The sequence below is a fragment of the Aythya ferina genome, assembly GCF_964211825.1.
Source record: "Aythya ferina genome assembly, chromosome: 6".
Lineage (NCBI taxonomy): Eukaryota > Metazoa > Chordata > Aves > Anseriformes > Anatidae > Aythya > Aythya ferina.
The window spans coordinates 21,072,859-21,095,778 of NC_140303.1; the positions used below are offsets into that span (position 1 = coordinate 21,072,859).

The window sequence follows — 22,920 nt, forward strand, 5'->3', positions numbered from 1 at the left end:
GTTATTTAGGTCATCATTTTGTAACTTCAGTAAAGTAAAAATAAACGCTGAAGTTATGGTTGCGCAAATGCCAAGTCTAGCAACCAGAGAGCTTCAAGTGGTCTTCACTGAAAATCTAAGATTGTGAAATAGCTGGAAAAAAAAAGAAAAAAAAAAAGAAAAAAAGATGCTCCCTTAAAAATCTCTAAAATTGATTTTAAATGCTGGAATATGTGTTTAATTGCTTTAGTACTCATGGCCTGTTCAGTCTGTGTATCAAGAGAGACATGTGGAATTTATGTTGATACACAGAAACTTTCTTGTGAATAGGACTAGTTGGCAATTACTGTATTATTAATTTATCCTTCAAATGCACCTCTTCTCCCCCCTCCCCCCCCCCCCCCCCAAAATATCTGAATTTTTGTTTTAGGAGGGACTAACTAAATTTCTCCAGTTGTTCATGGAGATAAAGAAAAGATTCGGAATGTACAGATATGCCATATGTTTTTAATTAGTGAGACATATATACATATATTACACATAATACAAATATATTAGATCAGTTCACACACCTTAACCAAAAAAAAAAAGTCTTTTAAAGATACTGTACTTCTGACAGTGGCAATACTTGACAGTTGTAAAGAAAAGAACTCAGTCACTGCCCTATATATATATGTTTTTGTTTTTTTTTGCGTGGCTCAGCCTTAGGAAGTCACATTTTGACTATTTCCCCTTTTTGCTCATATCATTTAGGTTTTATACATACTGGCAGCAGCAGAAAGTAGGAATCAAGCAACCTTAAGGGAAACCCCAAATGAATTCATGAGTCCATAACCTGTTTAGTTATAGAATGCCCAGAGACTTTAATTTAATTGGGTAACATCAGTCCCTCACAACTGGTATTTAAGAAAACACCCAGTCCCTCTACATACCACTCTATGCAGGTGGTATATCTTTCTACCAGATATTCCTAATAGCAACCTCTATCATAACTGGGAAGCAAATTAATTTGTTCATAAGCTTTTCCATCATATGCGATAGCTCTCACAGTTCCAGAAGGAAAAAAAAAAGTTTTTTGTTGGTGAGTTTTCAGTGATCTTCAGTTACTGTTAAGTAATAAGAAGGTATTTTTCTCAATGACAAGAGCAAAATAAAGGCAAAATGAGAATAAGATGAGCAAGAAACTCTGCTGTTGAAGTAACAGGACATATCCAGAAGAGAAGAAAAAGAAACCTAGAAAATGCAGAACGCGTCTGTGATTCCCTGATTGGGAACATTGGCAAGAATGGCTTAAGGTCCCGTCAATTTTATGTTTGAAATATACATTTGAGAATCTCTACTTGGGTTAACAGTTCATATGTATATGTTTACCTTTTTTGTATACATACATATATATATATTTTTTTCTTGTGCATCTACTGTTAGTGAAAATAATGGAAGTGTGAGCTTTTCAGCTTCAATCTTTTAAAGTATGTACTTGGTCCAGTTACTTTTGATTGTATTTGATCTAATTACTTGAGGCCTTTTCTACAGACTTTGGAAGCCACTGCATGAGTCATAAGCACTCACTGAAAAACAAAGGGAACTCAGAATTTCACATGAATAGTTCCTTAGTCCAATTTTTTTTGTAAATCAAAAAACTAACAGTAAATGGGTTTCCTGATAATAAAGCAGTTAGCTACTGCCTGTGAAGGATATATATACAGATATTTAATTTATTTTATTTATTTTAATTTCTGAATCTATAGATTGGAAACAAAATATATTGAAGAATTTATTCCTTTTTTTTTTTTTTTTAGAGCAATTTTGTTTCTTTTTTCTTTTTTTTTTTTGGTACTAATGTCACGTTTTGGTGCTTGCTGAGATAATTATGATGGACAAGAATATTTTTTTATCTCTGTAATGGAAACCACAATAGCATTCTCAGAATTTCTCAACTTTACAAATACTGACACTCTTAAATATACTGAATTATTCAGATTGTGTAACAGACTTCTAAGTAACCTAGTTTACATCAGAAAAAAGAGAAAAGTTCTCTACATTCCTCTTATATGGACATGAAAGCATAGTTCTACAGGTCAGATCTAATGCCTTTATTCAGATTTTGTATCAATTTGACACAACGTAGTAGTACAGCTCTGCCAGCAGCCATGACTAAAAATGCTTAGGTGTCTTACATATAAAATCTCCTGGCAAAGAAAGGTACTACCTTTTTCTGCTGGATTGATTTTGTTTCAGGCTTTAATTTGAAATAAAAAGTTGATTCAGGTGGACTGCCAACAAGCATGCAGATACTTGTGTTTGGTTCAGATATAGGGTTATTTTTTGCAATGTAAAAATCTATAGGTTTGTGGTCAGGATTTTCATCCCTTTTAAATAAAAGTTTAGTTTTAGAATGTTCTGGGGCTTCCCATAGGTACAGAAGTCAACACTACTGTTCACAACTTGAAAAGCATAATGCATAAGCATTCACTGACTCAGATTCTCTGGTGTGTCCCAGCCCATTTCTAAGCAGGGCTGTGAGTATGTTCATGAAAATATTCAGGGCTTGGTGTTCCGGATTCTCAATTCTTAAATAACGTAGGTGTTTTAAATTGAACGGAAACATCTCTCCTGTTTCTGAATGAAAACATCTCGGTGTGACCTTCCATGATGGAACATCTGCCATTATGTGTAGTTTAGCAACATCCTGTGTATAGAGAATGATTGTTTCTTACACAAAGCCCATAATCTTCTTCATCAAAGTCTAGGCTGACTTTTGTTCACTATAAATTGCTGCATTTTTCAATAGATGGACACCTACGTACAACTGTTGATTTAACATGCAATCACAAGTCCACAGTAGCTTCAAAATAAGTCACTAGAAAGCATAGCAGAATCTTGAAAGCTTAAGCTGATCTTCATGAACAGAACATGCACTACTTAATAAACAATCCTCTAATGAAGTGTAAATGTCTTGCTCTGGGAATAACTGTTTTAACAATTCAAACAAAAATGATAATGAAATACCAATATGGAAAACTACATGTATGTCATGAAAATGTCAAAAACGTCACATGTTGGTAGTGGGGTTGGTATAGTCATTAACTGCAAAAATATAGTCATTAACTGCAAAAAAATCCCATAAAATTCTCTGCGTTCTCCCACGCGTGGTTCTCTGCGTGGTTCTTGTGAAGGCTAGCAAAATGATTACGACGCCTTTCTTGAAATAAATCAGCTGTTAAATAGCTTCAGTATTTCTGCTTTACTCCATCTACTCTGGCCCCAAACAGATGATTCACAACCATCTGGCAACTGTACTTTTCCTTATTAAGTATCTTTTAAGTCTTATCAACTTGTTTTCATGTAGTAGTTCTTTATTAATAAAGATATCCAACTTGTCAACAGTACAGTAAAATTTCATCAGTTGTGTTACTAGCTATATAAAACAATTTGCATACATCAAAAATAGCGATGGAGAAAAGAGATGAGGAGTATCATGAAAAACAGCTCTGTAGCATTCTTCTCCAACTGGTCAACTTCTGGTCATTAGTTGTTGGTAAGATTGCAGAGTAAGGACAGAGGACAACAGGGAGTACAGAGGCAGAGCGTTATGTTTCGTCAAGAACACAGATTGAAAACAACAGGAGAGGAAAATCTTTTTTCTTGTTTATATACTAATGCACCTCTGTTTTCCTTTAGTGTTGTTGTGACTTTTGAGTATCTGAAAAAAGAAAGTTTCGATTGTATTGCTTCTGTAATTAAGGAATTGTATTTATAGCCTTACTTTTCAGTTAGGCTATTTTTTTTCTTGTCCATGGTAAAGTAGTTTAGATTTGTTATCATTGACTGATGTGACAGATTCTTAGTGAAAGGAATTTAGTTACAAATAAATAATCCATACGCACTCAGAACAGAAATTTCTGCCTAAGTGCTGGATCCTATAGATTCATGTTAATTTCTGCCCTCTTATCTCCCTGATACTTACATAGTAGTGTAATAGACAAGTGCCTTTTCCTGGCTATTAAGTGAATACTTTCTTAAGTTAGTGTGCAAGTAGTGTTGCTGCTGCTGCTCTGTATTTCCACTGTTGTTTATTACCATCTTAAGTCTCCCAGAGGACATCTTTGACTTGCATCTGGTCACTTCGCCTGGTCATTTGCATGGTCATACTTTGTGACCACAAAATCTACAGCTTGGGGGTTGCTTGTTTTTTGTTTGTTCATTTGTATTTTTAATGAGCATACGACATGGAACTTTCATGTATCAGACATGCTGCACTCATGGTAGCTTTGGCTCAGACTGAACATTCATGAACCTAAATATGGGGAAATACAGAAAAATGTCTTTTTTTTAAAAAAAGAAAGTATATCCATATAAAATAATAAAAATATATATATACAAAAGGCAATAAACATGCCTTATTTATTCATACTTATTTAAACCAAAACAAAGGCAACCAGCAAACTCAAGTGGTTTTATGTGAAACAAAATCAACAGAAGGATTTTGTTTAAGTGTTTTAATGGTAACTGCCATTTTTTTTTACTACATATAAAATTTATCCTATCCAGTTTTACATACTTTGTTTAATTAACAGTCTATATTAAAGTTGCATAGGTAAAACTACGGAAGACAGAACACAGCAGATGGTAGACGATCAGTGAGTCTACATCTTTCTCCTTGACATCCAATATTTCAATGCAGTTGCTCAAGAGAACCAAGAAATGCTGTAGCCAGCATTAATGATGACCTGGTAAACACATTAAAAGCCACTAGGGACTACAAACAAGTGGACAATATCAGAGAGAAAAAAGGAAGTAAAAAACTTCTCATAAAAAGTACGAAATGTTAAAATTAAACACTGAAGGAAAAACAGTAGCTGACTAATTCATATGTATGAAGTCCTTAAATAACATCCAAAATGAAGTTGCTGTAGTTATGTCTTAAATATATTCAAAAATTCTCCCTCCTTTTTTACAAAACACTCTTTCTGTTTTTTCACGGCGTGAGCATTCATCTTCTTTTGCAGTATCACAGACCATTTGGTAAACGTAACAGCTGAACCTCCTGTTAGGCTTCTGTTCTATGTGTAACACAGTGTCTCTATCAAAGTAAACTTCATGACTGTAAGTCTGAAATGAGAAAAATAATTCTGATTTCAGCTTCCATTTCCACAGCTTACTAAGAGTACTGTGCCTGTGTCATTTTCCATGTGTGCGTTATCTCCCTGATCAGACAGGAAATTTGTGTTGGGGCACAGTCTGCCCTTCCAGAAAAGGGACAGAATTTTTAAACTTCCAGAGGTTTTCTACACACCTATTTTAGGAATCTAAGCACAAGTTAAAGCATTGGAGTTAAGTTTGGATCCTTAGTTGCCTATACACATGATGATAAAAGAGGCATCAAAGGTGCTGAATAATTCAGACCATCTACGTTAGTACCTAAATTTGGACTATATGAACCATTGCATCTCTCCAAATATACACAGTGGGGTCCACTCTTAATTCTATGTATGAGTAGTTCTAGTTAAGTTAATGAGACTATTTATGAGCTATAAAGTTAAGCTGATGTAACTAGCCAGAGAGTGAGTATTCAAGTTGATAAATACTTCAGAAAGACTTAAAGAAAAACAGAACAAACAAAACCAAAGCACAACCAACCAACAAACACTGATTTCAAATCATGAAGATTTTCAGATAAATGAACTACTTTCTGATGCAATACTTATGTTTATAGAGTCATGACTATTATTTTGTGCAAATCTCATCCATAACATTTGGCAACACAATTGATATATCTACTTCAAATCTGAACAAAAAATTAATGCAGAACAGTATATAAGCAGGTATGGGAAATGTTAGTATAAACAAAAAGAAAACACAAACAACCAAAAAAGGAATTCTTCTCACCACATCCCAGGATTCCAGTAATGGAATACTCTTAAGTAGAATCCCCTGCTCGTTACAGTGTAAGTCGAGGTGAGCTCTTCCATCAGCTCCTATTTGAGTAACTGCCACAGTAGATAATAAATCCAATTCATCTTCATAGTCTACAATTTTGAATGTCTTAGGAAAAAAAGAAAACCAAGTTCATGTATGAAACATAATTTCACATTCCCTTCTTCCTAAATTGTACAGCTATTTCTTTCAGGTAAAAGAAGAATTGGAAAAATTCTAATTCTTAAGTCTTATGGCATCAAGGAAAACTTTGTCAGCCTGATACACAACAGGCATCTTTCCCAGCACAAAGTGTCTAACGTATTTTAGCAAAATTCCTTAAGAATGGAAGAGAATAAATTGATGTTCTGAACAGTCTTAATGTGCAAATTGATGCATTTTATATATAACATACAGGAAACAAAAATACAGTGTGCAGACTAATTTTTATTATGTTGAAAGAGGTGAATAGAAATGAACTACAGACCTGGAGGACTGTCCTGTACTTAACAACAGTAAAATCTTTTTCGTCAGAAATAAAGAACAGGAATAACTGCCAGAAACTGATGAATTTTAACCATTGTGCTTATTCTAGCTCTAGATAGAAAGCTACAAAATATTCTTCACAGCCTCTTGAAGAGGCCGTGTGTGTGAAGACTCAACACACAGCATGTGCTGTTTTCACTCTCAAGAAGCAGTTACTTAAAGTAAGTGTTGAATACTGTCTCCTGCAATCAAATCAAAGTAGCTGGTAGAGAAAATATAGTTTAGGTATTTAGATTATATTGACTTGGTTCCTCTAGTCTTTTATTTAAAGCAGGGAAAAATATGCTTCTTCCAGTTCATAAAATACTTTGGAAGAAATGCTTAAAGGAAGTGTTTGAATAGAAGGAAGAGTAATGGTTCATCACATTAACATTTAATTTCTGTGCTACTGTAGTCACATGGAGTTATGACGGTGTCATGGGGCATTAGCTCAGTTCTTAAAAGAAACCGATTATCCACAGAACAAACACCAACAGTGGAGAAAACAAGTGGGAGGCAGAGGGGGGAGTGAGATACTTTGAAGTTAAGTCAAAGAGACAAAGACAGCCACAGAACATGGATAAAGAACTCAAAGATTAATATAGCTAATGGTTACAGGCACTGCACCTGTAACAGGAATGACTTCTGTCTAGCTAAACTTCTTAAATGAAAAAGAAGTCCATGACTTGTTTTTATTCAGAACATCAGTTACCTCTTGTTCTGGGTCATCATCCAGCAAGTTATAACGCTTTTTCACCACTCGACCAGAAGCTGTTACAGTAACAGAGCTGTTCACCTTTGGAGAAAAAAAAAAAAAAAAAAAAAAAAAAAAAAAAGGCTCAGGACTTCAGAACATTATAGTTTCTTTATACCTATTTGACAACGCATCTATTTCACATCTTTTGCTCTCTGACTTTGCTTTAAACTCTGGGATCTTGTTTTACGCATTAGCAACACATGGCCCTATTGCTGCCATCTTTTTTTTTGTGAGATGCACAAAATTATCCGTCGTAACACCTTCATTTGAAAGAAATCTGTCACCGTTTTGTATGTTTTACATCAGTGATATAGTTATACTATACATCTTAAAGAATGCTGAGAACTTGTGAAAAGACTTGAGGATTCAAAAAACTATCCAGAAAATGTAATTTGTTTTCAAAATTTCTTTCCTACAGCTTAATAGAAGTTCAATGAAGATGAGTAAGATCCTTCAAAAAGCTTTGAGTTATGCCCATAAAATACAGCACTTACTAATATACATAAAAACCCCATGTATTGCTCAAAATCATGCACGATGATTTCAGACATCAGAAATTCCTGTTAAACTCACACAGTTTTCTTCTCTGTTGGCCACTATTATAAAGTCTTCTGAAATTTCTGTTTGGTCTGTATTACTTTCAACTTCCTTAAGCTTCAAGACTCTATAAAAGAAACAGAAATCACAAAATGAGTCATGCATTCAAATCCACCTGCAACAAACGTTCTATATTTATAGTTAAAAAACAAAACAAAACAAAACAAAAACCACAGGTATATTTAAAGCCAACACAAATAACTGAAATTGAAATAAGTTATTTTTGTAATTTACATGTATCAGTGAAATTTTTAACACTGGTCCTAGATTTTTTTTTCATATCATAATCTAGTGTTGACTGCCAAAGCCCACACTCATCATGTAGAAATCTGCAGGTGTTTCTACCAGGACTCCTGATTCTGACAAATTCATCATTTTTCCACTTTCTAGGAGCTGATGACAGTGCTTCGGCCCACAAATAATCAAACTACCGAATTTATGCAGTTCTGCAACTTTTCACCTAATGAGAGTAAAATTTGAGGAAGAAAAGTGGTCATACTTTATCAAATTTGGTCCCACATGGATTATTCGGCCCGACATATCTGGATGGAAATATATCCAATCAGGTTCCAGTGAACAGCATTTCATATCCTGTATGCCATTTTTTGCCTGAAGAAGGAAGGGAAAGCTTAGAATATTATTATACTTAAAGTCTCACAGATCTAATTTAGAAAGGAAATACTCAGCTCCTCTCCATGCTCCTCTGAAGATTTATAAATATTGCTGACAAACAAGATCAGAAAGGATGGCAGCGGACATCAATAATAATAACTCAGACAGTTCTAATTCTCATGGATATTCCATGGAACAGTTTCAACACTTTTTAAATATGCAATGAGCAATGGCCTTGTACCATGATTATACGTGGCCCAACCTCTTGTAAAACTATACAATATTAAGATGTACCCGACATTCTGCAAACACTCAAATAATTCTAGCAATTTGAGTTGTGTCAAGACATGAGAAAAGCATTAGTACAAACTTTGACTTGTGCATCACACCTCAGACTCAGCCTCTCTTGTGCAAGTATTTGTGGAATGTATAAGCCTGGTATAGCTTGTGATTTCAGCAGCAAAATGGTCAAAATTGTGGGATTTTGGCAGTTACTTTCTGTTAAATTCAGCTAACCTAATCATTCAAAATTTCAAATCATGAACCCATATAGGAAAAAAAAAAACAACAGGTGAGAAAGGATTGCTCAAGTCCTTTTGAATCAAAATTAATCTTCAGCTATAGTTGTGAAAGATGTTTTGAAGATAAAAAGAGACAGAAGAGGGATCACTGATTCAATCAGGCTAGTAAAAGAAATGAGGACGTTCACAGATGAGAAGTTTTTTGTGAAGAATTGTGAATTAAGAGGCCAGAAGCTGCTGATACTACAGAAGTATCTTCAGGTCAAAAGCAGATCCAAAATAAAGCCTGAGATGGTGAGCTCATGCAAAAGAATATATGACAAACAGCACATTAAATAAATAAATAGGGATGCTGTATTAAGCTGATTAATAAAGTCTTTCCAAAGAGAGAGAGAGAAGGTACAAATCAAGAATAAACCATAAACATTACGAAAACTTACTCTGCAGTGTCTTGAAACTTAAAATATTTCTTTCATCAAGCCACTTGGTAGGCTGAACAGTCAAAAATGAATTAAGATGTTACCATGCAAGGAATCAGGTATGAGATTATGCTAGAGTCTATAAAGATGGGAATACAGCGCTACGTAGCACTGGCAGTGCTATGATTGTATTGGGATTAAGGAAATCACAGAAGCAACACTAATTCAGGAGAAAACATGACTTCACTGGATAGCAGATACAACAATGTGGGGTGATCCCTATGCGAGTGCCACATTGGAAAAAAGGACTTTGTTACTTCAAGCACTACTCAGGAGAGGTGAGGACAAATGTGATAACACATTCATTCCAGAGAATCTGCTACCTGAATATATTACCAAAGCATTGTCTTTCAGAGAACAAATATAGAAGACTCCTTTGTGTTTCTTCTTGTTAGGTGTGATGATATAATGCCAAGGGTAACCTCCAATTTGAAATGCATTCTCCAGAGAAGATGCTTCAAATAGCAAAGGTGGGGTATCTGCAAATATTGGGTAACGTTAAGACCATTAGTAGCAGAACAATCATCGTTCTATTGATGCTTACAATTCTAAATTATAACAAAGTTATTCATCTTCAGCACTTTTGAAGACTGGTGGAAATACATTGGCTGTTATAATTTTTCTAGCACTAGCTATATTTCCTCACCTAGCCTCCAGGCATACATTTGCAATTCCCTGTGGAAAGTTACTGAGTTCTCAGATCTTCATGCTGAGCTGCTCTTCTGATATCTTTGACTTACTTCACTCCAAATGAGCTTCATAAGCAAAGACTCAGCAAACAGTTAAAATTAATTCATCTCATCTGAATGAGCATGGACTTAAGAACAGATCAAATTACACATCGAAAGGGTCACTATTCTCTTGAGAAAAATAGTGCTTAACAGCTGGAAACAGGCTAACAGCAGCAATCCTAAATAACAGAAATAAACACAGAAAGATACCTGAATCCAAATATTCCTTATCCTCTGATGTAATCCAACAAAATAGTGTGGACCACAATTTATTCAATCTGTAGCCGAGTTCATAAACAAAATTAAAGAATTCTTGCAATTGATGGCAAAAGGAACGTAGTTCTCCCTTCAGTTCAGCTGGGATAAATTACAGAGATACAATATGCCATTCCTACAGGTCTTCTGTGTACTAAGTTAGAGAAGCATCTTGAAAAGAAATGTACTCTGTACGGACTTTTATAACTTTTATCAAATAGCTAAATAAAAGCAATTTCTACAGCTGCTATGACTGCATCAATTTTAAACTGAAAAACAAAACAAAACAAAACACATCTCTCTTTAACAGAATAAGAAGTGCTGAAAAAAAAGGGGGGGGCGGGGGGACAAAGTGTAGAGAAAATCTGTAAATAGCATGGATGTTTAAACAGGCAGAACATAAACACCCAAGCTGAATTACTATGAGAACAAGGTTCTTATCTAGACTTGTTTTTGTCCCAAAGGTCTCACCCATATTTCGACTTGTTCTTGCCCTGCTTAGTCCAGCTAATTAACCAGACCCTGACAGTGCCAAGATTTTACATGACATCAGAAATTACGTTTATATAGTGCTTCTTTCTTTTTCTTTCATCCATAATTCAAAGAACTTTAGCCCTTTAGATTGAAAGGAATCACTTTCCATGGAAAAGGAAGTCTTTCCTGAGCTGGAGAGTGACTGTCTTCTAGTTGTCTTTTGGACTATAGGAAATAGAAAACTCCATGTGAGATATAACAAAGTATATAGTTTATGAAAACTGAGGCAGCTGCAGAAAATGTGGAGAATGTTGAGGATGAAGGCATATGCAAAGGACCTGCATTTATTAAAATCTGTCAGAAAATGAAAAACAGGCCAAGAACACTTGTTAATATTTCCCCCCATAGACTTACTATATATATTCTTTAAAATAAAAAGGTCCCTCAAAAATTCTGGTGGATGGACTAAATGATAGATTTAAATGGTTTTCAGTAATACAGCAATCCTAAGCAGTATAGGCTGCTCATAAGATACACCTTTCTTTTTATGCTCATTTGGCAAAACACTGCAAGGTCGTAATCACCTAAACCATGGTGATAGCGTGACTCTGCTGCTTCAACTCCCTCTTTCCTGTTATGTGTCACTTGTTCTTGTTGCTCAACGTTTCCTATTATCGTTGTTCCTGAGTCCTTTCCCTAGAATTGCAAGTTTTCAGTCTCCACTTGCGCCTCTTCATTCGTTTCCTTTGTTCGTTTCCAGTCTCATCTAAGCATAAGCCACAAAGTTGTTCCTGGCAGCACTAGCATGTATTTGTTCTAATATGTTGTGGAAAAAAAAAAAGAGAGCAGAATATCTTCTGGTTTTTGTTTAAATTACTGAATCATAAAATAATAAATCAAGCTATAATTTTAAGTTCTGGACATTCAGAAACTGATAAGATGAAGATTTATAGCTACATTTTCCATTCTTTCCACTGTGACCAAAATCAATTTTCTTACCAGTCAATAGCTGTAAAGGTTGTGGTAGGTACATAGTAACTTATGTGTTTTGATCTCTCTGTACTTCCTCTTGGGTACCTAATGCACCATAAAAATAGCACCATATTAATTGCCATCCCTTCTGGCAATTTCTGTAGGGAAGCTAGGACTAAATAAGCAGGAAAATTATGAACAGTTAAATTACAGTAAATACAAGTTTAAACTCTGAAACTGTTAAAATCTCACTCACTGGAGCATTACATTACACTGAAGAGTCAGTCAGCCATCTCATTCTCAAAAAAAAAAAAAAAAAAAGCTCAAAAACCACAGGAATGCAACTATCTGCAACCAGCAGCCATGGTAAATGTTTGTCCTAAGTTCAAAACTTCCTAACCACAAATTCTTGAATGCGATTCAAGATCAAAAATATTTTCCCCAATACATTGGTTTTAAATATCAAAACTAAAAACTATAATGATCTGTAAGACATGAGAACATATCTAGTACAGGCTTCTTTTTAAAGCTCCCACAGCGTGTTTTCCATAGGGCCATTAAATTGTGGTTTAGCAGAGAGGAAAATGAGGAGAAATTTCTTTTTGCAGAACCTGAGACATCAACTATAGCAACCTATCACTCTGTTTTGATACAACATTGCATCATAACTGAAAGCTTTAGCTAAGTCTGCATTTTATCTTTGTCTGTATTTCATTAAGTTTATATAAATCTGTTTTGTATCCTATTATATGACACTGTTTGTGAACATAAAGATCAAAAGCACTTTATGGGGACAGTCTCCTGTGAAAGCCATTTAATACAGAAATATTCAAAAATTTAAGGAAAGAAAGCATGCGTTATTTGATTTTGGTGAAACCTGCTTTTAATTCCCCCTCTCAAGTGCCTCACTTGAGCTTTTGAAAGTGTATTTTCAAAGGGAAAAACGTTTCACAGGAAGTCTCAGACTTTAGTCAATTATTAAGAGTCATAATATCAAATTCTAATCTCAAATGCACCAGCAGAAGTGAATGTTTGGTTTCAAAGAAGTTAAAGTCATTACATAAAGCAGAACATTCATAAGTTAGTGATTTGAGGCATAAGAATTGTTTTTAAGAGATAATTTCTTCTCTCCTCGGGAATTAACTTTACTGAAACTGGCACATTTCCAACAATTAGAAAAATGAAAATGCAATTTGGCCAAGTTATAACCTGTCTCATTGAATTCTGACTCTTCAAGTCAGATTGAACTTCCTTTGACACCTTTTGTTTATGTACTATATACAGTTTTTGGGTGTTACTAACAGTTGTCCTAGCCCTTCCTCTTTCCCAGGAGCAGTTGTGTCTCAGAAACGAGGAAGGTATTTCCACTTTGTGTGTTGCTTACGAAGTTTCTCAAATAGCTAGTTTCTGTACTAATTTTCTAGGCAAGTCACCAAATCATAAAATCATGGAACATTTTGGGTTGTGTCCTATTTAATTAATTCTTGTAATTACAAGTAAAGCAAAGTGCATTTTTGCGGTAACGAAAAAACAGAAGCATAGCAGCACAATCTGAGGACAGTAATTTTAATGTTCTTGCTGCTAAAAATAGTCATAAATAAACCATGTAAGCCAAGATAATATAAAGATCATAAATACCTGTTATTTTAATGTTACACGGAAGACCAAATGGATACTTTCCTACAACTCCCACTTGACCATTCCAGTTGAATTCACATCCCAAATCAAACGGCTGTTCCATGAACTAAAATAATGCAGAACAATTCAGTTTATTGACGCATATTTACTTGCTGTTTGATTTCAGTGCTCCATTACTGCTGCATTCCTTATCTTGTTAGATGCTGCTTGAAGTCTTACTTTTGAATTAACATCTGTTTTTTTATAGGAAGAAGACAAATGTAAAAGTCTCACTGAGGTTCAGTTTCAGATCAAACAATCTTCCATGCCCATCATTTTCTACCCTTAGTATTTGCTGCTGTAACTACAGACCATGTATATAAAAAGCATCACACTCTGGTCTAGCATTTACAGAACTCCTCTCTACATGTGACTAGTGTGAGGAGAATTTTCTGATAGTGCATCCATTTGTATATTCAGATTGTAAATAGATTTAGGCAAGATCTCTATCCTTTGACACAATCCCCATGTACCAATGTGGCATTACATGAATATTAATGATTTGTTGCCACAACATAGCATGGATTGTATGAAAAATTTCACAGTACCTGTTCAGTGATGGCCTGGAAGTTATAGAGCCTGACCAGACCCATGCTATACATTACAATAAGGATTCCATTAGAAACATCAACATCTGTAACGCTATTACCAAATATCTGGAAAAGGGAAAATAAAAATACTCTATTAAGGAAGAAATAATTGAGAGAAAGCAAAATGTTAATATTACATACTTAATTATGCAATCAACTTCCTTTTTGACTCTGACCAAAACTTATGACCAGTGTTTTAGTTTAAGAAGGTTTCTGTAACTCATCTGTTCTGCTGAGTTTCTGTAATATTTTGCACTGCGATAACACCTGGAATTAAGTAAGTCATATTCTGCAAGCACATTTATTGTCTAATTGGTTCTCATTATGTCTTTGTATCATATTACCCAGTTATTACAAGAGATGAATAGATTTTACTACCTAGCATCCCACAGGAAGTCGATAACAAAGCTAACAGTTCAATCTAAAAGAACTGATTTTCTATCTTCCGTTCTTTCTTCATCACCAGGGCGAAATACTAGTCTAATCATGGCTCTATGACTGTGTACAGCTGTACTAAAACTACACTATCCAGCTGTCACAGAATACAGGATCCTCTTTGAATTCAAATTAGACACATACATGAGAAGCTGATTACCCTTTTAATGATTATGAAGTATTCATTTGTGCTACTCCTTAGAACATCTCCACTAAAAAAAAAAAAAAAAAAACAACAAAAAAAACAGTAGTTCTTAATATTTAATGAATAACAGCATGCAAAGTTGGTAATTTTTTTCATATTGAGATGTTTGGAAGACTAGAGTTTTCATTTCTTATTCAGAATCACTGTACAAAAAACAAATAAAATAAGGTTAAAACAGGCTTAAATGTAATTCAAGAAAATAAAACCCAAGCTGGAATACTCCTAATTCTTAACTCTATGAATGATCTAGTGATCAGTTTGTTCCTGAAAGGTGAATTCACCCCTTAGACCTTGTCTTTTTTTAGCCTTATGTTACTTTCTCAGTGCATTTGTTAGCTTAAGGTGCCAGACCCAAACTTTAATAGTCTCCCAGTCCCAAACTCTCATTACTATCCTTGAGACCTAAAGTCTGAACTTAGACTTTATTGTAGCATACCATCTCAGCAAAGCTGTGGCATTGGGTTCATTCTGCAGTCTTCAAGAGTAATCCTAATCCTAACTGTAACATAACAGTTCCATCCCCCTGATCCGTATCAGGTTTAGCATTGCATTCGCTGGTTGCTTCCTCTTCTGGGTGTACTCTCAAGTTCCAAATTCTACCCCAACCTTATTCCTAGTTGTAACAATTGCTCTGATGATCAGCACAGGCCCAGTGGATTAAGTACTTTTCCTCATACATTCTGCCTGTTATAACCATGATGAATCCATCATGATATTCTCAAGCAGATTGAAAATACCCTTGATAATGGTAACATTTGTATTTTTCAGTCCTAAATACTAATTTTGAACAGAAATGCGTCCTTAACCATTCTTGGGCCCAAATGAAAAACTGTTGAACCCCCCTTCTTTCATTTACCAGCTCATTCTCTTTTCACAGCCTCAGTCCAACCCAGCACCAGCTAAATAGCTCTGGACTCTAAATAAGACCATAGCTTAAAGAGCTTTGAAGACAGACTCTGCATGTTCACACTGTTCCAATTTAAGTTGTATCGAGAACTGCCTTGACTTTAAAGAGACATTTTTTCACCAGAGCACTAGAACTTGTCATCTGGCTTGCAGTTGCCTAATGTATACACTTACTTACAGGTCACAAACCAACCTCTGAAAGCTTGTTTCCTCTTGACTCATAAATCAATACACATATTTATATCTTGCCACCTGGTATCAATGATAATACAAGTTTGAAACATTTGTAACTGTATATAGAATTCATAGGCCATTACTAGGAACTGATCAGAAGCATATCTATCTTTAAAGAGGTAAAAAGAACTCTACAAACACTGTACAGTTCTCTAATTCTTATAATTTCTCTAAGTTCTGAAATCCTACACATCAAGAAGTAATGCACTAACTACGCATTTGCATTTTCTCTTCTGGAATTATTAATGTTCCCTCAACACAACTACCAGACACTAAAAGAACATTAGTGCTAATTAAAAAAATAGCGTCCAAAACACTAAGTAAGACTTCCAAAATCCTGAGACAATTGCCTGTATCATTCCTCTCATACAACTACATTATAGACTGAACTTACCTTTTTGTTTATTTCTAGCATTCCAACAAATGAAAGGGGTAATACTTGGAATACAGCAAGATGGAATAGTACAGACTGTTGGATACCTGCCTGGGAAGGAACAATATTGAATGTAGTTGTTATACTTGTTACATTGTTATACTATACATCGCCATCTTCTACCATAGTAACAAAGCATAATGTCTCCATATCTGTCCTTGTAAATTTCTTGATTTTCTAAAAATGAGAGTTTTTCAACAAACTTACCTGCCGTGATGCTGCAGGCAGCTTATTCTGAGCTGACTTTATAACCATTACTTCTTGAGGAGTATCCCAGCTGAGGTACCTATTTGAGACAGGGAAGGCCTGTCTTAATCATTGTAAAATCCTTTAATAAAATTTTAAATAATAATATTAAAATAATTTTAATGTAAAATATAATCTATTGTAACTATGCAGATTTTGCAATAATGCAGAAGCCACAGAACTAGATACCAGGAATGGCTTATTCCAGAACAGGATTGTGACAAAACTTTTGAAAGTATGAACATTCACTGTCTTCTTTCCGTCCCTTCACAAATCACTGCTTTTTTATCCTTCAGTCTAAAGAAGATCATTACTTCTGAGAACTGAAAAAAAAACACGCTCCTTGCCAGAAACTCTAACTGTTCTGCTTTTAAAGAAAAAAATGGATACCCTACAGAGAAGTTAAAAACTGCTTACTTTAACTTTTAAACATATTTTTCTTATGCTTTATAAGGTTTGTTTTATAGTTCTTAGAGGTCCTCTCCTGGTATGTGTCTATTGCAATATTAACGGCTATAAAATTGTCAGAGAAAAGCAAATAGTAGCCTGTTTTTTGTGGCTTTTGTGGAACTTGATACCAACTTTGAGACCATGATACTTTAGCTGCTGAAATTCTTCTAAAGAAAACAGAGTGCAGGAATAGTACTCTAGCAAAACTGCTACACAAATAGACCTGTAGTCAGCCATAGGATATGTATGAGTGGGTACCTAAGGTTTTATGAGCTGTCTTTCACTCCAAAAACTCCCAGAACTATGATTCCTCTGATCTGCAGGGAGTGTTTCGAAGGTAGTATATTTCCACTATGTTCAATGACCAGCAGCAAAGAAGGATCTGGAAAAATAGGGTGAAGCTTGATGAGGAATTTGGGATTTCACCCTTTTTCTTCTCTGTATTTGGTGCAAATTTCCTCCAATAAAAGAATAACTTCTACATCCTTTGGCTAAATATTATAGATGTTGCCCTTCCCCAGGCATATATTATCAATAAAACAATACTTTCTGAACGCACAGAAATTGAACAGCTTAATATACTGCAAAATAAACATGATTCCCTTTCTCCATTTTAGTGTTAATGATGGTTAGTTACATAAACCTTTGCCAATGTTAATACCTGAATTTGCAGCCACAGCCCGCAAGGTATATTTTTTCCAGTATTTCCCCACTGTCAGCAGAGAGACGCAGAAGCCAGTTCTGTGCTGTCAAGACTATAAGGGAAGATTTATAGTCTGATGGATTTGGAAGCATTTCCCCCTACATAACAAAAAGATTATCAGAAAGAAGTTTATACCAGGAGGATACATAACATTTTAACATAGTAACAAGAAAACAAAAGTGAATACATATTCCTCAAAAGCTAAAGGTGAAAAGCTTCCTCCTAATCACACCTGGATCTCTTAGTTCATGTCTGTGCTAAATTGCTGACTATTACATACCTAATCTGTTATCTTATTTTTTGGAAGGTAGTTACTTTTTCTAGAAAACACATCGTTTAAGACTTCCTTTCCTTGCATAAGTGAAGTATAAGTGCTTATTCATCTGATACCAAACTTCATGAGAAATCTATTTAAGTATTGCAAAATAAATCATTGAAAGGTAACTCAACAGGAACTGCTGAGGATGGTCCTCACGATGCTTGTTTTTTGGCACCTCAAATGTTGGGCTAATATTCCTAGTCTCTAGGAATATGAAAAAACCCTCAAGAAAGGGAAGTGTTCTCTACAGTCTAAGGAGTCCAGCCTTTTCATCTGTGTGCTAAAATTAGATTGTTAGAACTAAGTTGTATCAGCACCATATGAGTAACCATAAGGACCTTTTCTTATGAAACAGTGAAATTATATGGCAACCATTAGTTGCTTCAGAAAAGCTAAGAACAACAAATCACACCGTGAAGACTAAGGATTGTCAGTCCAACTGCTTGGCATCAAATGTGTCAAAATTTTGTAGATACGAAAAAAATTGTTGGTTTGAAGTCAAATGGAAAATCCACCTGTAATAGCAATGAACAGAGTTTTCAACTTGAACTGAAAGATATTCAAGTTGCACAACACTGCTGTACCATAGGCACTACAAAGAACAATATAGAAATCTTGTAGATTTTCTGTTTGCATTTTTCATTTATTTTTCCTCATATATTCCAGATTACATCCCAGCACAGTGTTGTCAAAATGTTAATAGTTAAAAATTCCACTAAGTGAATCAGAAGATTCAAACCAAACAGAACAACCCATGAATGAAGAAATACTTTTCCTTCTTCTCTTTACACTACTCAATGGAAAATGCCTAAATGAATCGTCCAACTTTTCTAAAAATTGACCTTTGAGAGAAAACAGAACAAGCTTCAGTCTAAATACTGAGGCAAGACTGACCATCTATGTACAGATATCTATGAATGTAAGGGAAGAAAAGAGGGAAATTATGTAATCTATTAACTGGAAACAGCAGAAAAGGTTTTGGACAGAGTTGCTTTAATAGGTCATTAGTTTATCTGCCTTTTTTTTTTTTTTTTTTTTTTTTAAAAAACTTTAACAGATCTGGTGAAAACAAACTCCCATGCTAACTCAAAAATAAATAATAGATTACAACAGAATTTATACTGTAAGGAATTAGAATTGCATAAACATAAAGGCAACAGCACTGTTTTTAAAAAATCTTCTACAGTCATGAAGAAGCATTCAAATGCACTGTTGAGAAATTCAGAGAAGTAAACCTCTAAACATTCTCTCAAAATAAATAAACATAAGTTAAATGATTCAACTCTACAAAAATGTTGACAATAATAGTTCACAGGAAAAGAATGCTCTAAATCTATTCCACTGAAAGATATTAATTTGTTTTTCCACAACAATGCTCTAATAAAAAGTAATCTTACCAGTGGGCATTCCAATAATAAAGCATCTTCTATTTTTTCTGACTTAGAACACTTTGGCTTTTGATAAAGTATTCTTGGCTCTTGGGCAATGCTGGAGGAAAATGATTGCTGATCATTAGTTCATTTTATAAACTACTTTCTATCAACAAGTCATTTAACACACTTTTTCCACTTTTGCAAATCCTGTCTCTTTAGACAAGTCAGAAATCTAGGTACCTTTTTTCCTTTGTAAATACTGCTCTCAAATTAAGCCTAATAATTAGGCGTAATATTAGGCTAATAATTAATCTCAAATTGCTCTCAAAATAAAGCCTAATAAGCAATATTAGTATAAAGTAATATCTAAAACCTAACCTTTCCTAATTTTTTAAGTTACTGTTAATAATAATGTTCTTACTTTAGAGATAGACATTATAAAGAAAGCATATTCCAGAAACTAAGCATTATCCTGGAACCTTTCCCTGAGGCACTTTCAGTGTTACCTTCTGTCGTATAAAGGCATGGCATCATGTACAAATATTTATTAAAAGAAACCTACTACTAGAATAAAATCTTCATAGAAGTGCACAGTTTTCCCCTTAGGGAGAGGATGAAACAAAAGCAAACCTTGAAAGGCGTTAGACAAGTTACCCCAGTACTGGAAAGCATTGAGACAATGTATGAATGAAACATGGGTAAGATTTCTATCTCTACCATGAGCAAATGACAGATTAATTTAATTAACTCTTAGTGGTTTACACCAACAAAATAATTGGTCTTTCATGTATCATATTACATTGTCTCAATACTGTTCTGACCACAGCTTAACACAGTTCTCCCAGTCCCTACTACTTCCCTCACAAGCAGAAGGAGCAAGGACAAGGACTGGTGTAAACAGGACTTCCCATCCTCTATCCTGCCCTGTGCCTAGTGGTTTCTGAGCTGTGCCTCTGCAGCAGTTCATGGAATAGGAGAGTAGTACATCAGAGCAGTGAACTGATCTGCAACATGCATTACAAGCAGCGAGTACTCAGCACCTGGTACCTTTGTATGAACAATACTTTACTTCTTTAATTAAAAGTTTGTAGACATCATACCAACCCTGTTACAAAGGCTGATTCTGTAATGCATTGACACATTCACACCAGCACACTGCTGGTTACTGGATCACAAAGAAGGGAATTACTGTTCATTTGTCTTAGTGCAAAATCCTAAAATGATGATCATCTGAAACTCCTGAAGTGCACTTGAAACCTAATGTTACACAGCATAAAAGTTACACAAAAGCTTTCCTTCACCAAAGCGGTTGTTACTTTAAGAGGCAAATGAATTTCAGTGTAATTTAACAAAGATTTATGTATCTAGTTATTTTTTGCTCATAAGTATATTCCACTCAATTCACAAGGACTATTTGGATGAGCAAAGTTAGCTACGTTTCTAAAAAACAGCGTCACAGTATTGAAACTATAAGCTGGGGTAACTTTTTATTGTAAATTTATTACCTGCTAATACAGCACTGGTAGTTGTCTAAGTAAATTCTTCCTCTTTCATAAGCAATAGGAGATGCAGAATGAGTCGTCCAAACATTCTTGAATGTAGTACTTTCCTGAAAGAGACAATGGTTGCAACAGTTGGTAACAAATTATACTTTGGGAAAATACTTGGTTCCCCCAGCTTAGTAATTTAATTTAAATGAACCTTTCTTGCTGAATTTAATTTAAATGAACCTTTCTTGCTGAATACATAAAGGATTCTTTTTTAAACCAAATCAAAAGATCTTTTAGGGAAGATTTGTCTTTTATAAGAACTAAATTAAAACATCTTTTTCTTAGCTTTCGGACAGCATGTGCAATGCACATTTTGTCATTAACTTGTCTGCATTAAGACCGGCAATTTTAATAGAAAATTTTTCAATCAAGAATAAAATCCTCCACTGTGTAAGTACACACATATATCTCTTTTGCATGTAATTAAATTTACTGAACTTGATTCCATTTTGCTCTTGGTGAATTGTGTGAAAGGTATAAAAGACTGTTTATAGAGAGTTATTTGCAAAAGGAACCTGAAATGGTAATGGGATAAACTACTCGCATTGATAAAGCTACTTGCAGGCATTACAGACATCAATAGCTCTGCAGCACTACCAAACGTTTCTAAAAAATAAATAAATAAATAAATAAATAAATAAATTTGTGTGAGAGACAGGTAGACTCATTTTTATTTCAATAACCCTTGCACGCCCTTAGATCTAGCAGTGTAAGTGGCCATTTACCTGACTGCTGATAAATGAATTTTCAGGTAGAAGAGAATTGCCAGCTCACTTCGACACAATAGCATTCAGTGCATTTCTAGCAGTTAACAAAATCAAATTTAGTCTGTAAGTGGTTTGATTCCTATTTTTTCTGTAAGAAATTTCACTGACACTTCAGGGTTATGTTTACCTGAGGACCTCTGCTGATTATCTTATTTTATTGTGAAAACTTCATTCAACACTGATGCTCCCTAAAACATTGCAAATTTAATATTAAGTCACGTTAGAAGAAGAAATAAGCGATATAAAATCTCATATGAGACTGTTTCTACGTAGTGGGATTATTAGACATACAAGTGCTTCTCCCGTTTCTGTACGGCACAGTATTGTGTATGTTTCTAGGTCAGAGTCTCATGCAATAAACGCAACCACTTCTCCCTCTCTTCAGCAAAATCCCGGCTCCTTTTTCCCCCAAACTTGTTAGCGCGACCCAAAGACTCGCGAGCCCCCCGCGCGGCGCCGCTACCTGGCAGACCAGGCTCCTGAGCAGCCCCATGTTCTTCCTCAGCGCGACCCCCGCGTCCCTGGCGTAGAAGCCGTGGGCCCTGCGGCCCAGCAGGCGGCAGGCGTTGGGAGCGCGGCGGGCGGCCCCCTTACAGCCGGCGGGGCGCATCCCGGCGCCGGGCAGCGCTCGGCCTCCTGCGGTGTTTGGGGCCTCCCCGAGCCGATCGCGCTGCCCTCCGCGCCTTGCCCAGCGCGAGGGGACGCGGAGCAGGGCGAGGCACCCCCCAGGGACGAGTTTCCCCGTTCCGACACCGCCTGCCCCGCGGCCCGCCGGGTACTGTAGTTTTCCAGGGGCGGAGAGCGGCCGCACAAGGACTACGCCTCCCGCGCCGCCCCTGAGGCGAACGGGACGGCGGGAGCGGGAGTTGTGGCGGCGAGAGCGGCCGTGAGACCGGCCGTGAGGCGCCGTGAGCTCGGTGAGGGCCGCCGGGCGCTGCCCGTGTTAAGCTGCCTCCCGTCGCCTCGCTGAGGGGCTGAGGGGAGCGCGACGTTGGCGTACGGAGCGCGTCAGTGAAGTTAATTGCACCCGGGGGTTTTATTTTTTTATGTGAAAGCAGAAGAGGTTTGTTGGAGGTGGTTTAGCCGAGAAAGGCACCACAGCGGGAACTTATACCTCAGATCTGGGCCCCGTGCCCTGTGGGTGCGCTAGGGCCCCAGCCGTAAGGGCAAGGTGTTTCCAGGATCAACAGCAACTAACACTTACCTTTATATTT

General features: G+C 35.9%; 2 protein-coding genes across 9 annotated transcripts in view; one reads left to right on the plus strand and one right to left on the minus strand.

The window, feature by feature from the left end:
- The window catches only part of METTL8 (methyltransferase 8, tRNA N3-cytidine), a 55,656-nt gene that overhangs the window by 5,716 nt on the left and 27,020 nt on the right, over nucleotides 1–22,920 (plus strand). For 2 of the 8 annotated variants that reach the window (XM_084524481.1, XM_084524482.1), the window contains exon 1: nucleotides 22,518–22,623. The exons of 1 other annotated variant lie outside the window; for it this stretch is intronic. The gene's annotated coding sequence lies outside the window, so the exon portion shown is untranslated. Of the gene's footprint in view, nucleotides 1–22,517; nucleotides 22,624–22,685; nucleotides 22,770–22,920 lie in introns of those variants that run through there. 5 more of the 8 variants (XM_084524476.1, XM_084524474.1, XM_084524478.1 and 2 more) reach the window with 5 other exon arrangements.
- Nucleotides 594–22,444, minus strand: DCAF17 (DDB1 and CUL4 associated factor 17). The gene is made up of 14 exons (XM_084524473.1): nucleotides 22,170–22,444; nucleotides 20,895–20,998; nucleotides 19,414–19,504; nucleotides 17,656–17,795; nucleotides 16,506–16,584; nucleotides 16,260–16,349; nucleotides 14,044–14,151; nucleotides 13,457–13,562; nucleotides 9,723–9,865; nucleotides 8,274–8,383; nucleotides 7,751–7,841; nucleotides 7,133–7,216; nucleotides 5,869–6,024; nucleotides 594–5,091 (listed from the first exon to the last, which is right to left on the minus strand). The coding sequence occupies exons 1-14, from the start codon at nucleotides 22,314–22,316 to the stop codon at nucleotides 4,903–4,905; spliced, it is 1,638 nt and encodes a 545-aa protein (XP_084380599.1). The 5' UTR covers nucleotides 22,317–22,444; the 3' UTR covers nucleotides 594–4,902.